The sequence below is a fragment of the Saccopteryx leptura genome, chromosome 3 (genome assembly GCF_036850995.1).
Source record: "Saccopteryx leptura isolate mSacLep1 chromosome 3, mSacLep1_pri_phased_curated, whole genome shotgun sequence".
Classification (NCBI taxonomy): Eukaryota; Metazoa; Chordata; class Mammalia; order Chiroptera; family Emballonuridae; genus Saccopteryx; species Saccopteryx leptura.
The window spans coordinates 335,955,192-335,971,571 of NC_089505.1; the positions used below are offsets into that span (position 1 = coordinate 335,955,192).

General features: G+C 35.3%; 1 protein-coding gene across 5 annotated transcripts in view; it reads left to right on the forward strand.

The window, feature by feature from the left end:
* VPS13B (vacuolar protein sorting 13 homolog B) overlaps window positions 1-16,380 on the forward strand; it is an 887,459-nt gene that overhangs the window by 74,666 nt on the left and 796,413 nt on the right. For all 5 annotated transcript variants that reach the window (XM_066379210.1, XM_066379212.1, XM_066379209.1 and 2 more), the window contains exons 8-12: window positions 882-1,150; window positions 9,562-9,657; window positions 10,113-10,235; window positions 10,708-10,845; window positions 12,229-12,316. In XM_066379210.1, coding sequence (XP_066235307.1) covers window positions 882-1,150; window positions 9,562-9,657; window positions 10,113-10,235; window positions 10,708-10,845; window positions 12,229-12,316 — 714 coding nt within the window. The remainder of the gene's footprint in view (window positions 1-881; window positions 1,151-9,561; window positions 9,658-10,112; window positions 10,236-10,707; window positions 10,846-12,228; window positions 12,317-16,380) is intronic.

A 16,380-nucleotide genomic window follows, 5' to 3' on the forward strand; every position in this document is an offset into this window, starting at 1 on the left:
AAAGTTACCAACACTACTATTTTCTTAACGATTTATAAGAATAATTTTATTATAACATTTTCTTTTATCTTTTGTGGAGGGTATTTTACTTAGGAATAATGCCATTCTTTTCTTCTATTGAGTTCCTCAAGGATTCAAGAACTTTTCTTACAGTTTTCTGACACACTGTTTCCATGAAACATCAGTTTTATAGCACTTTAGCCATTTTTTTAAAAAGTAGGGATTTTTTGTTGTTTAAATTAATGAGGGAAATGCCAAAAAAGTGAATTTATTCTTTGCGTTTATCAACTAAATTTAGAAATGTGTGGTAAACAATTTTTTTTTTAAGTGAAAGGAGGGGAGATAAGAGACAGACTTCTTCACATTCCCAGACCAGACTCCACCTGGCAGCCCCTGTCCTGGGCCAATGCTCAAATCAGTCGAGCTAACCTCATAGCCTGAGACCCACGTTTGAACCAGTTTAGCCACTGGCTGCGAGAGGGGAATAGAGGGAGAAAGGGGAGACAGAGGGAAGAGAAGCAGATGGTTGCTTCTCATGTGTGCCCTGACTGGGAATCGAACCCGAGACGTCTGCATGCTGGGCCGATGCTCTGTCCACTGAGCCAACTGACCAGGGCTAGAAATATGTGGTAAACTATTTTCCATATAACATTAAATGTGGTCTATGAAAGGACATTGATACAGTACAACACATAGAGACTTAAAGCTGGTAATCCTAAATTATTGGTTTAAAATAATAATAACCAATGTCTGATTTGTTCATACTTTACATGTAGAAAGAAGAAGGATGTGGGAGATACATTTTTATAGAATTTATTTTTTTAATTTTCTTTAGTTAAATTCTTTTCATTTGTTTAAAATGATTTTATTTTGATTGATAGGTGTTGAAGATGAAACAAGAATAGATATGCCATATCCTGCTCAGTACAAAGGTCAAGAGTTGTATTCCCAGCAGGAGGATGAACAGTCCCAGGGATGGGTATCATGGGCCTGGTCGTTTGTGCCTGCGATTGTGAGTTATGACGATGGTGAGGAAGACTACCTTGGAAGTGATCCGACATCAAACGTGCATCAACAAAAATCCCAGACTCTGAAGGATCCTATTGTTTCTATAGGATTTTATTGTACAAAGGCAACTGTGACTTTCAAAGTAGGTTTTCTTTTTCTTGCTATTCATACCTCTCTCACCTTATTGCTTAAATTTAGACTTCTAATAAGGATCTAGCTTAAAGTTCTCTTTATATTCAGTAGATGTAAGATACCATCTGACAAACTTCACTTCGTGTATGTGTCCCCTCATCTCAAATCTCTGAATTTTGGTTTCTTCCTATTTCTTGAGGCCTTCTCTCCTTTTCTTTACAGCTTCATGGAAAAATTTTCTCTTGCTACTAAATCTTTTAATTGGCATACAGAGATACCTCAGTATTTCATTGGGAATGTACAGAGATAATCTTACTTGAATTCATATAACCCTCCAGCTATGTTTCATCTCTGTGTTGTCTTTAATTACAAAACTTCTTTAAAAGGGTTGTTTACATCCAGTTTATCTCTCTCCTATTTCCATTTCACTTTTTTAGACAATCCAAGTTCTTACCTTACTTTATTTTTAGGAATATTTAACATACTTTGACCACTTCTTCCATTAAGAAATACATGTAAAATATATATTCAAAAGATATTGTACAATACATATTTTCAAGTTAAAGAGTAATAAAGTGAACAAACACCATTTTAAGAAATATAAAATAATTAGTACTCTGGTGCTCTTCCTAAGTTCTTTGATCATATTTTGTCTTCTTTGTACCTAAAACATAACCTAAGCTTAAGTTTAGGTTATTTATTCCTTCCTTGACTTTTTATAATAGCATTATAAACTATATAGTTTATATAATAGTATTATAAACACATGTAATATTCTTGACCAATATCTAATTCATTCATCAAATATATACTAACACCATCTATGTGCTAGGCCCTGTTTTAACTCTAGAACAGTGGTAGTCAACTTGGTCCCTACTGCCCACTAGTGGGCGTTCCAGCTTTCATGGTGGGCGGTAGCAGAGCAACCAAAGTATAAATAAAAAGAGATTTAACTATAGTAAGTTTTATAAAAATTTATTCTGCCAAACTTAGCAAAAATCGACATAAAGTACTTGGTAAATAATTATTATTATATGCTTTAACTTGCTGTAACTCTGCTTTATAAATTTTATAAAGTCAAGTTACTTCCCTACTTTATAAATCACCATTACTGTGGAAACAGTGGGTGGTTAGAAAATGTTACTACTAACAGAGATACAAAAGTGGGCGGTAGGTATAAAAAGGTTAACTACCCCTGCTCTAGAAGGACCACAGGGAACAGATCATTCTTCAAACTTGGATTATTATAAATAAATAAATAAATGAAGAGAACAGTATGCCCATTGATGATATGGGTTATGTAGAAAAAAATAAAGAGGGAATAGGAATGGAGGATGCTTCACCTAGATGTGAGGAATTTGCAACTTAAAATTGAGTGACAGAGCCCTGGCCGGTTTTCTCAGTGGTTAGAGCAGGGGTTTCAAACTCGCGGCCCGCTGAACAATTTTGTGCGGCCCGCAAACTAATCCACGAAATTCAAAATATTTTGGATAAAATTAAGTAAGCCTAGGGGCCTACTTGTATTTTTCATTTCTCTAGCATCCTAGCTAGATATTAGCTTAGTTAACAGCAGTTGTGATGCGAACTACAGTTTCTGGTCGTTTTGTGACACTGAGTAAACTGCATGTACGATTGTGCTTGTTGTACTGATTTTGTTTTGTTTTCAACTGCAGTGAGAAAAGTGTTGCGTAACAGTTGCCTTTTGTAGACCTAGTGCGGCCCACATGCTGAGTCGAGTTTGAGACCCCTGGGTTAGAGCATTTGCCTGGTGTACTGATGTCCTGGATTCAATTTCTGATCAGGGCACACAAGAGAAGTGACCATCTGCTTCTTCATCCCTCCCTCTCCTCCTCCTCTCTCTTTTTCTCTTCTTCCCCTCCTTTAGCCATGGGCTAGATTGGTTTGAGCGTGTCGGCGTTAGGCTCTGAGGATAGCTTAATAGAGCTTCGCCTCAGGTGCAAAAAATGGCTCGGTTGTGAGCATGGCCCCAAACGGGCAGAGTATTTACACCAGACGGGTTGCCAAGTGGATCCCAGCTGGGGCATATGCAAAAGTCTGTTTATCTCCCCTCCTCTCATGTAAAAAAAAATGGAATGGTCCAAGACTTGACTTGCGTGGTGAACTCACAATATGGTGTACAGAGATGAATTGTAGAATTGGGCACCTGGATTCTGTATAATTATGTTAACTAGTATCACTTTAATAAATTCAATTAAAAAATAAAATTGAATGATTAGCCTGACTAGGTGGTGGCGCAGTGGGTAGAGCATCGGACTGGGACGTGGAGGACCCAGGTTCAAAACCCCGAGGTCGTCAGCTTGAGCACGGCTCATCTGATTTGAACAAGGCTCACCAGGTTGAGCCCAAAGTTTCTGGCTTGAGCCCCCCGGGTCAAGGCACATATGAGAAAGCAGTCAATGAGAAACTAAGGTGCCGCATCAAAGAATTGATGCTTCTCATCTCTCTCCCTGTGTATCTGTCCTTATCTGTCCCTCACTCTATCTCTCTGTGTCATAAAAAATAAAAATTGAGTGATCAGGGATGGCCTTAAATAAGGAAAGACCTGTGAAAGAGTAAGCTTTGTAGATCCTTGGGAACATTCTAGGAATAGCAAATGTAAATAACTCAAAATGTTCAAGAAACAACAAAGAGGCCAGGGCAAAGAGAGCTAGTGTGGAAGAAGTACAAAATTAGGTCAGAGAGGTAATGGGGCTGGGAAAGATCCTTGCACGATAATACTCTATAGGTCATGTTAGGGGTTTGTCATTAATCCTGAGAGAGATACGAAGTTTTTGGACAGTTGTTAACATAGTAGTTATAGAATGATCTGAGTTATGTTTTAAATTGCATCACTCTGATAAGGGAACAAAAGCAGACAGAGAGGATTGCACTTCCAAGCAAGAGAGGATGGCTTGGGCTGGGAGGATAGCAAGTGGAGGTGGTGAAAAGTAACTGGATTTTCAATTGTTTGAAGGTCAAAAGGACCGGACTTCCTGATAGATTTTATTGTGAAACATACCTGAAATAAAGAGGATCCAAGGATGGCTCCTGAGCAACTAGAAAGGTTGAGTTCTGATTTTCTGAGATGGGGAGGATTGTGAGAGGATTAGGTCTGAGAGAAATATCAATAGTTTGGTTTGGGAGAAATTTACGATGTCCACTTTGTATTCAAGTAGACCTGACCTACCTGGTTGGATTTTTTTTTTTTTTTTTTTTTTGATTTTTCCAAAGCTGGAAATGGGGAGAGACAGTCAGACAGACTCCCGCATGTGCCCGACCGGGATCCACCCGGCACGCCCACCAAGGGCGATACTTTGCCCCTCCGGGGCGTCCCTCTGCCGCGACCAGAGCCACTCTAGCGCCTGGGGCAGAGGCCAAGGAGCCATCCCCAGCGCCCGGGCCATCTTTGCTCCAATAGAGCCTTGGCTGCGGGAGGGGAAGAGAGAGACAGAGAGGAAGGGGGGGGTGGAGAAGCAAATGGGCGCTTCTCCTATGTGCCCTGGCCGGGAATCGAACCCGGGTCCTCTGCACGCCAGGCCGACGCTCTATCGCTGAGCCAACCGGCCAGGGCCCTGGTTGGATTTTTTGAATCTGATGTTCAGATTACAGGTTTGGTCTGAGTCTATAAACCTAAAATTTTAAAATCAGGTTTTTATTAATACTGAAATCGTTGTAGATAAAAAAAGGAGAGATTTAAGACCAAGCTCTGAGGCACTGTGATGTTAAGTATATATTTTAAAAGATGAGGAAGTAGTAGTGATGGAAATTGAAAATAAGTGACCAATAATGGAGGCAGAAAGCTCTTCTGGAGTGTCTAAGTGCCATAGATGTATTAAAGTGGAGGAAATAGGTCATTTGTGAGAATAGATCATTGCATTTGGCAACGTGGAAATTATTGGTGGTCTTGACCAGAACAATGATTTGACACTGGTAGAATCTTAGTTGTAATTGTTTGGAAACAAATGGGAAGATTGTTGGGAATGTAAAATGGTACAGTCGCTGTTGAAAACAGTTTGACAGTTCCTCAAAAAGTTAAACATAGAATTAATTTCAATCTAGCTATATCCTCAAAAGAATTGAAAACTGTACAAAACAAATAGATGCACATAAATGTCCATAAAAAGCACTATTTGCAGTGGCCAAAAAGTTGAAACAACCCAATGTTCATCAATGGATGAAGGAATAAAAAATAGCCTCTTCAGAGAATCATGGATATTCTTTTTTGATAGCATACCAAACTTATTTAGCAGCATTTTAAAAGAAGTTTAGTTGTATTTGGAACTCTTGGAAATCGCCTGGGACATATTCAACAAATAAAATGTCTGTTGAATAAATACAGTGTATCTGTAAAGTCATGGTGCACTTTTGACTGGTCACAGGAAAGCAACAAAGGACGATAGAAATGTGAAATCTGCACCAAATAAAAGGAAAACTCTCCCAGTTTCATACTTATTCAAGTGCAGTTCGATGTGGGCTCACACACAGATTTTTTAGGGCTCCTTAGGGAGCTATCCCGTATAGCCTCTACAGACTCGTCACTGACTGATGGCCTACCAGAACGGGCTTTCTCCACCAAACTGCCGGTTTCCTTCAACAGCTTATCCCACCGAGTAATGTTATTCCTATGTGGTGGCACTTCATTATAAATGCGCCGATATTCACATTGCACTTTGGTCACGGATTGGAATTTAGTGAGCCACAGAACACACTGAACTTTCCTCTGTACCATCTACATCTCGACTGGCATGGCCGTGGGCTGCTCCGCTGTATACACGGTGTTACATCATCATCTGCACATGCGCACATGCTGCCACATCATCCTACAGAAACTGGGAGGGTTTTCCTTTTATTTGGTGCAGATTTCACATTTCTATCGTCCTTTGTTGCCTTCCTGTGACTGGTCAAAAGTGCACCATGACTTTACGGACACACTGTACATCCATCCATCATCTACCCATCCAATTATCTTTCATCCAACTACCTATCTCATCTGCCTTTTTCCAGCCAGAGTTTTTGGAATCCTGTTTGAGATTGTTTTTTCTTTAATTTTGTTTTTGTGAGGGGTTTTCTTTTTCCCTGTGGAGGCATTTTTCTGAATATGTCTAACCATCTAACCTGTGAAGTAGTACTGCAGGTGTCATTACAGGCAACTTGATAGATACTTGAAATATAGCAGTGAAAAAAAAATCAAGTTGTTGGTTTGATGGAATTTTTTATTCATTGGTTGATTTATTTTTAGACAGAGGGGGGGAGGAAGGGAGAGAAAGAGGAGAGAATGAATGCAATAGAATGAGAGAGAGAAGCAAGCATCTGTTGTTCCACTTAGTTGCACATTCATTGATTGCTACCCGTATCTGCCCTGACTGGGGATTGAACCTGCAACCTTGGCGTTTTGGGATGTGGGTCTGACTGACTTAGCTAACCATCCAGGACACTTTCATGGTATTTTTAACTTGGCTAAATAGTCTTTAAAGACTTTTGTAATTGAAATGATTTAGTATTTTCTAATATGACAAAAGCTGAAAAATGCAGAGACAAGAGTTTAATCAAGTTTGGTTTAATCAAGTTTCAACAAAAGTTTAATCATGGCTTGATTAGTTTAAAAGATTATATTTTTTTGCTAATAAGGTTTGGGTAAAAATGATAAAAATACATACATGAGCTGCACTATTTTAAACATAATGGCTTGTTTTTTTTAGATTATTTATTATTCACTTTTAGAGAGAGATGAGGGAGAGAGACAGACAGAGAAGGGAAGGGAGGAACAGGAAGCATCAGCTCCCATCATTCCAGGTCAATGCTTTATCCACTGTGCCACCACAGGTCATGCCAGAGCTGTGCTATATTAACACCATTATTTATTGTTATTAATACCTTTAAAATTTTTTTATTGATTTTAGAAATAGAGAGAGGAAGAGAGAGAGAAAAAAACATCCACTTGTTATTCCATTTATTTATGCATTCATTGGTTGATTTCCTGTGTCCTGACTGGAGATTGAACCCCACAACCTTGGTGTATTGGGACGATGCTCTAACCAACTGAGCAACTTGGCCAGGAACATTATTTTTTAGTTCTTTTATAACTGAAAATTTTTATTTTATTATAAATTTTTAATTAAAACTCACTGATTTACCTTTTTGTTATTATCTCCATTATAGATTTTAATTTTGTTATTTGAGTTTCTCATCCACCTCCCTTTCCTTTTATTTTATTGTCTTTCCATCAGTCCATCCTATGTTTTCCTTTTATTTATATATATATTTCAATCACAGTTTACATTCAAACCCATTCTGCACTAGTTTCAGACATACCGCACTTCTCAGAGTGGCCGTCTTGATGTCCTAAGCACCCACCTGGCCGTATACACAGTACCACTGACCATATTCCACATGCTTCAGTTCACATTCCTGGAAAGTTACTGATTTACCTTTGACTAAACTAAAGGAATGTGAATCAGTCTGCAATATTAAAATAATAAAACAATAAAATATAATAAAAAGCCAACTGTTGTCAACTTTTACTGGATACTACAATATCAGTTTTATATAATTCAAATTAGGAAGCTACTTTTAATCTAAGTTGATGAGGGATGTTAAGGATTGCTAATAAAGTGGTATATTTTCTGGTGATTTTTGCCTACTTTAAATGTGCAATTATTTTGTTATATTTTCTGTTAACTTCATGGATGAAAAGAATTTTATTAACCTGAGTCATAATAGGTATTTATATACAAAACTTTCAATAGATTTTTTGGGGCAATGTTTGTCATTAGTTAATACATCTTTTAAAAAATTTGTAACATTTATGTCTCTTTAAAAAGGTTTCTCTAAGGGAATACACTGTTATTTAGGAGGAAAACATTAGAATTCATTGTTCAACTTGGATTTGAAGAATGTATGGTATTAATTTGTGGTTAATGTTCTGCTCAGAAAATAAGGTCATGTTTCTACATTAGCATTCTGAACAGTTGATATCAATCCAACAAAAATCATGCCAAATTAAATGTTGCATTTTAAAAATAATGTTGAAAATTGTTCTTGTAATGTTTGAGTCCTTTTAATCAATTAATTGCTTTTTCACTGCAATAATTGTAGACAGCTGAAAGGTGATCAAGTTTAAAATATTCAGTTTTACTTACTCATTTTAGATTATAGAACTGTCCTTGAAACAGCAACATGTGAGCACTAGTTCTGGAAGCATCCAAAAAATAAGGGCTTAAATAAAAAATGCTTCATTTTTTTAAATTATAAAAAATGAGCATAATTAATTGATGCTCACTATAAAGAGACTACCATACTTAAGATCATAACATTTTAATTCAGTGAATTCTGTTTGACTAAGTTAAACATGGGTTTTCTTTTTTAAAATAAGATGTTTGGCTTTACAATGAAATTTCAAGAATATGTATCCATTTCACAAGAATAAGGGTCACCAAATCATTAGCAAGCATGGACAAGAATACCCTTTTTTAAAAAATAACATCTTTATTTTGGAATAGTATTAGATTTACAGAAAGTTGCAAAGATGGTACAGAAAGTTCACATATACTTCTTATACCGTTCTCCTGTTGTCAACCTCCTCATGTTTTCACAGTACATTTGTCAAACCTTGGGCTCCAGCATTAGTGCATTGCTGTTAAATTCCAGGCTTTAATTGAATTTCATAATGTCCTATTTCTGTTACATGATCCAAACCAGGATACCACATTGCATTTAGAAAAAGACTTTTAAAAATAATTTTAATTATCTCTTTTTTGGATACATACAAATAATATTGTAAGCTTTGGAGGAGCAAGAATATTTTTTTCTTTTGTCAGCATCTGGATTAGTACTTGTTATCTAGCAGACAGACATTCAGTAGGTCTTTGTTGAATGATTGAGTCTGTGAGACATACTATGAAACATATTTTGAAAAGAAATACCGATGAACCTTTTTCCCTCATAGAAATAGAGTTTTGTTGAATCTATTTGTGTTTCTTTACAGTTTTCTTTTTGATTACAAATGAGAAGAAATCTTGGAAATGATTGAACGAAACCTGGTTGAATATATTAGTGAATATAGAATGAATAGAGGTTAAAATATATGTAAAACTTTGGCAGAATATATGAACCATTTATGACTATGGAACTGTTATAGTAGCAACGTCTCACTTCTTTAAACAATATTCAGAAAAAGGAGTTAAATAAAATAAGGTGGTATTGGTATTTATATTATCTGTATGAACTTAGACTAACTAGCATATTCAACCTTTATACTGTAGATAATCTGTTACAGCTGTTTTTGTTGCACCTGTTTTCCTGCCTCATAATTAAATTTCCTGAATCTTAAAATTGGCCTTGTTTCCATCAATTCATCATAATAATGACAGTTTATTGCCATTTTATACTAATTTGACTTACTATTCTTATATTGTTTCTTAGCTCACTGAAATGCAAGCTGAAAGTAGTTATTACAGTCCTCAAAAAGTAACATCTAAAGAAGTATTGTGTTGGGAACAAGAAGGAACCACGGTTGAGGTAATCTTTCAACATTTAACATATATTTTCTAAAACTTTTGATGGTTCTTAAAGTTAATATTTAATACAGGTTTTATTCAAAAGTCGTATGATTAGAATACATTTATAGTTTAATGTTTCTGTTTTAGTGGTTATTAATTGAAATAATTATTCTTTCAATGAAGATTTTACTGTAATATGTAACATTTATATTTTCATTTAAGTTGTATGTGCTCATATATATGTGAGCATTAATGTTCATGAAATACAAGTCATTGAGATTACAAAGGTTTGAGGATATAGGGACAAATAAGAAGTTTCTTACTGTAATAGAATACATGATCTGAGCAGAATTGAATTTGGAAAGGCCTTAATTCTCAAGATGTTTTAACTGATTTAGAAATTCTACAAGGAGAGTCTGTAACTTTATTATGAAATTCAAGTTCTTCATTCTAATATTTCCTTTCCTCTTATAGGCCTTAATGATGGGAGAACCCTTCTTTGATTGCCAGATTGGTTTTGTAGGTTGCAGAGCCTTGTGCCTTAAAGGAATTATGGGTGTTAAAGATTTTGAAGAGAATATGAATAGGAGTGAAACTGTAAGTCAAAATCTTCCCTTTCCCTGCTTTTTTTGGATAGAATGCAGGGATAATGAAGTGCTTATTGAAGTGTTTAACCATACCAAAAAATCTGTTAGACTGCATAGATCTTTGGCTTGAGAGAGGAACTTGACTGTTTTCCCTTGTAAGAAATTATAGAGCTCAGGGGAATTTAGAAAGTTGGTAGCACTTAACACCTGGACAGTGGCTCCAAATACTTTCCAATTCATAAATATTTCTCCTTTCTTGTTTATGGCAGCTACTTGGAGTTCCTTTTTGGTTTGTTAAAATGTTCTTTGCCAAAGTAGGCAGTGAAAATAGAGACAGCTTTCTTTGTCTTTTTACAGGACTTCAAGTTGTAGTGATTTCTATTGACTACTGACTGAAGAGGTATTATAAAACTGAGGTTTTTCTTTTCTTAAACTGATTAATGATTTTTCCTTCTGTTTAAAAATTTTGCATTTATATTCAGGAAGCCTGTTTCTTCATTTGTGGAGAAAATTTGAGTACGAAAGGTTCGACATATCTTACAAATTCACTGTTTGATTACCGAAGCCCAGAAAATAATGGTATTCGTGCAGAATTTATCTTGGATGCAGCTCATCATAAGGTCAGAGAATATCTATTTCAGTCAAATTCTAACCTGTGTTTAAATCTTATATGAATACTTGTTATTGCCATCTTTCTCCTCAAATAATATCATATATTCTGAATACTATTTGTTTATTGAGACATTTAGACATCCAGCTAGAGAAGTTCACAAAACCTCTACTTTTCTATAGTATGCAGCCGTAATTTGTTTATCCATCCCCTACTGTTAAAGTAAAGTAGTCATAGAGGAAACATACAGAAGTGTCCTTTTTTTGAAAAAGACTTATTCATTTTAGAGAGGAAAGAAAGAGAGGGAGAGAGGAAGAGAGAGAGAAAGAGAAAGAGAGAGAGAGAAGGTGGGGAGGAAAAGGAAGCATCAACTCCTGTATGTGCCTTGACTAGGCAATTGCAGGGTTTCCAAATGGTGACCTCAGTGTTCCAAGTTGATGCTTTACCCACTGTGCCACCACAGGTCAGACCAGAAGTATATTTTTTAATTTTAGTTACTTTTGAGTTGTGGGATTAATGGGAAGAGATGAAGCATTTCACATATTATTATGTGTATGTCTTAGCATCTGAAATTTTCAAATAAGATTATATTAAATTTTTTTATGGAATAAATTTAAAAATCCAAAAATGTTGTCTTAAGATTAGTATAATAGAATAAATAATTTACATTTTAACCCTTTCACTGTAGATTCACTTTTATTATTGAGAGTAAGAATTAATTTTGACTTGTATAATTAATATACCTTTAACCCTGTGAGTAGTACAAATGTTCAGTACATCCTTGTGCCTCCTGACCCTCAAGAGTACAATTGTACATGTGTAAGGCAACATTAAAAAAAGGCAAACGTATGTTCCCTTGTTTCCATAAATTGGTTATCAAACAAGCATGATTTTAAGTTAATAAAACTGTAACTTGAGCTAATTTCATGTTTTTGAAAAAAAAACTCCTGGGGGTTAGCGAGCATGAAAAAAACTCACTAAAAGGATTAAATATGTTAGTATATCTTCAGTGTTTAAACTGTTTTATGTAAGTGTACTGAAATATTTAAGAATTATTTATTTGAGAGTGTAGATTAGATGGTTTTTGATGGTGATAAAGATTAAGAGTACTGTTCTTCTACATTGTAGGTGTTCATTGACTACACATTATTGATAGAATGGTCAAAATGTTTACGAGAATTATCGATGCCCTTTTTTGTAATCTGTAATAGAGGTAACATTACCTTTCTTAAAAATGGATTCTTCAGATAACCTCTGTGTTTTTGTTTGGTAATCCTTTCAGTTGATACACTTTCTGTGTAAGGCTGTGTATCTGATTCTTGACCTGTCAGGTTTTAAACTCGAAAGTCTTTCTTATTCAACACATTTTCTGTTTGCTTTGCTTTGTTGGCAGGAGACATATACCGAGATAGCTGGGATGCAAAGGTTTGGGGCTTTCTACATGGATTACCTGTATACAATGGAGAACAACAGTGGCAAAGGTACTGGTGTCTTTGTTTAATGTTTGCTTTTCCTTTGGCTTCCTCAGAATCAATTGGTCCTTGACCGGTTGGACTCTGTTACATTAGATTTACCTTCTTTTACTTAGGGGAATGGTTGAATTTTAATGTCATGTTAATGTTCTTATATTCATGACATTTTTAATCCTTTGTGAAGCTGATTGATAAGACATTTGTATAATCAACTAGAATTAGTTCTAATATGTACCAAATATTAAATTTTTTTATATTACATTTCATATTACATTAAGTTGTCAAAAAGTAAATATTTCATTTTCTGTATTAAATACATTTTTAAAGGTTATAGAAATCTTTTTATTTAAGAAAAGAGTTTACTGTTTGAAGTAGAAAAGTAAAAAGTTCTTCTAGAAACTGTGGACACTGTTTTATTATTATTATTTATTTATTTATTTATTTATTTTGTACTTTTCTGAAGCTGGAAACAGGGAGACAGACAGACAGACACCCGCACACGCCCGACCGGGATCCACCGGCATGCCCACCAGGGGGCGATGCTCTGCCCACCAGGGGGCGATGCTCTGCCCATCCGGGGCGTCGCTCTGTCTCATCCAGAGCCATTCTAGCACCTGAGGCAGAGGCCATGGAGCCATCCCCAGCGCTCGGGCCATCTTTGCTCCAATGGAGCCTTGGCTGCAGGAGGGGAAGAGAGAGACAGAGAGGAAGGAGGGGGAGGGGTGGAGAAGCAGATGGTCGCTTCTCCTGTGTGCCCTGGCCAGGAATCGAACCTGGGACTTCTGCATGCCAGGCTGACGGTCTACCACTGAGCCAACTGGTCAGGACCTGTTTTATTATTTTTATTCTAAGTTTATGCTAGCAATGAAATGTTTTTGAAGTGTTAACCATTTGGTAGTTTATGTGCACATCAGTATGTGATGATGTGCTTATTATTATTCTAGTCTTTTTGTCCTGTTGAAAACTTAGTGAAAATAGGTTCACCACATTTTTGCTCAATTTTTCATATTTAAAAAAATGAGTTATATTTATTAGGTGATAAGTTAGATACTGTGAATGCAAGGAAGACTAAGACATTTTTTTAAGAAACCAATAGGTAGTATGTAACTATGCACTTAAACAGTGATTGTACTATATCATATTAAGAGTAACAGTGTAAACAGAGAACTTAGATCCATGTAAGAAAGTGACTACTTTTGTCTATGGGGTTGAAGACTTCACAGAGGAGTTGATCTTGAAGAGTCATTAAGTTTTGTTAGATGAGCGCTTGCTTCGGCATCACGTATACTGAGTTTTGTTAGATGAAACCAGAAGGCAAGAGCAGTAATTTTCTGCTGCTTCCTTTTGTAATGGATTTCTAAATGTTGGTGTTTCACTGATCAAACTTTTTATTCACTTCTTTTCCTAAACTCTCTCTGAAGTAGTCATTCTTTTCCATGGATTTAAGTATATGTTGTTTATATCCATAATATATTTTTATTCCAAACTTCTTTTTCCTTCTCAATTTTCTTTTTTTTATATTTAATTAATTTTTAGGTGCAAGGAGGGGAGATAGTGAGGCAGACTCCCTTATGCGTCCCAACAGGAATGCACTTGGCAACCTCATCTGAGGCCAATGCTTTGAGTACTGAGCTATTCTTAGTACCTGAGACTGATGGGCTTGGACCAACCAAGCTATCCTTGGTGCCTGGGGCTATGCTTGAGCCAGTCGAGCCACTGACTGTGGGAGGGGAAGAGGAAGAGAATGGGGAAAGGGATAGGGAGAGAAGCAGATGGTCGCTTCTCTTGTGTTCTCTAACTGAGAATTGAACCTGGGACATCCATATGCCGGGCAAACATGCTATCCACTGAACCACTGGTCAGGGCTCAATTTTATTTTCTGTTGGTTTCAGGTGCAACTGATGGGTTAGACAAATATATACTTTGCATACATAGTTTTCTTTCTTTAAAGTTTAAAATTAAATATTCAGTGCATATTTGACCTTTTCACTTATCTTTTTCAAAAATATCTCTAAACTGAACAAGTCCAAAATTGAATTGTTAATACCCTCATGACCACCTACTGCTTTTCCGCTATTTTCTATCTTCTCTTCTTGGAAAATGGTTCTGTGATCTTCAAGTTGCTCAAACCAGAAAACGGGGAATCATTATGACATACTTCTTTTTTAGCATCCAGTTCATTAGCATTTTTGTCAGATTTTATCCTCAAAATCTGTTGCACATTCATTCACTTTTTGTAACCTTCAGTGTCATCACTCTCTCAAATCTACTGTCATCTATAGATTCAAATAGTTCTTTTTTACTGGCTTCCTGCTTCCACTATTATCCTCCTATAATCTTTACAGCAGTCACATTGGTTTAATTCCTGTGCTTAAAATCCTCATTGCCTTCACATTGCTTTACTTAAAAATTAAAATTACTTGGTGTATAATGATAACTCTAAGGAAAATAGAGACAAAAAGGGAAGATTTTTAGAGGAAAAGATATGTTTTGAGGTACCTGTGGACATTGAGGTAGAGATGTTCAATAGCCAATTAGCTATATGAAAAGTGCAACTCAGAAGTCTATGTTCTAAGAACTTGGCAAATTATTATGTGTTTTAGTTGCCAAATGTAAGCTGATAGCTTTCTTCTTGTTCATTGTGATCGCTTATGTGTATGTGCTATGGATTCAGTATCTTGTGAGGAGGTGGAGTATGAAGTAGTCACCTTTCAAGTAAAAGAAACCTAGTTCTGCTCCTAAAGTATTTAAAAGATAGAGCTGTGATTTATATTATATTTGCTAACGTGCTTATATATTTTCGTATGAGAAGCTGGTAGTTGGTTAACTTTTGAATTTTTTGTTTCCTATTTCTATGACTAGAGTACAAGTAATAAATACCCGAGTCTTTAACTTTTGTTAAAAAGAAAATGTTAGATCATGACGTTCAAACTGAAAATTTCTATACATTTATGTATAGAATAGAAAAGAATTATAAACAACTGTGTATTCCCCACACAAGTCAAGAAATAGGACAATGTGTTCCTTTCCTATCATATTCTCCTTCCTCCCTCACTATAGGAAACTGTTATTCTGCAGTTTATGGTAATTACTTTGTTTTTGTTTTAATACTTACACAAGTACTTTCTCAATTGTGCAGGCAAATAATTTTTTTGAGAGAAGAATATAATTCTACTGTTTAACTTGTGAATGTCCATGTATTTTAAAAATATGTTCATTCATTCACTAAATGATCTATTTTTTGCCTGCCCTTAGGTAGCTGTGTTCATACGTTTGTTTCTCATTGTGAATCTGTAATGATGTGATAATAGCTAATACTTACTGGTTTTAACTGGTATAAGGTGCTATTCTAAATGTGTTTAGATGTATTAATGGATTTATCCCTTCTAGTAACCCTATAAGGTAGATAATATTATCCCCATTTTACAAACGAGGAAACAGCTTGTCCTTCCAGGTTAATTAACTTGGCCAAGATTAGACACACATCTATTAATGTGGGATTTGAACACAGCTAGTTTAATTATACAGATTGCATTTATAACTACTATGTTCAGACTTTCTTCTTTCTTGGTTTACTTGAAACAAAAAATTCTTATTTTTTAATGAGCCTAAGGAAAGTATTTTTAATTTTCACAAGAGGATAATTTTAAATTTTTTAAAGAAATATTTTATCTAAAAACCTTGTTTTGTTGTGATACTTGTTTTTATAGTGTAAATTTTCAAAACATGATCTAATAATATTTAATGATCTAAATGCATGTCAAATATTAATTTTACAGTTTGTAGTGAATTTGGAAATTTTAAAAACATGATTGGTGTGTCTGAAATAAGCACATGATATTATTCTAATGTAAGAAAAAGCATGATGCATTATTTATTTTTGTTGTGATAAGTGATATAGTGTTATTTAACCCACATTATAAAATGGCATATAAGTCAAAATTCAGTTAATATATTTCTTTTGCTACTGCTTGATATTGGTGAGCATTTTCTGACAACTTTTTGTTTTGTTATGTTACTTGAGAGCCCTCAAACAGTTTTAAAAACTAAACTGAAATATTTCTTATGAATAT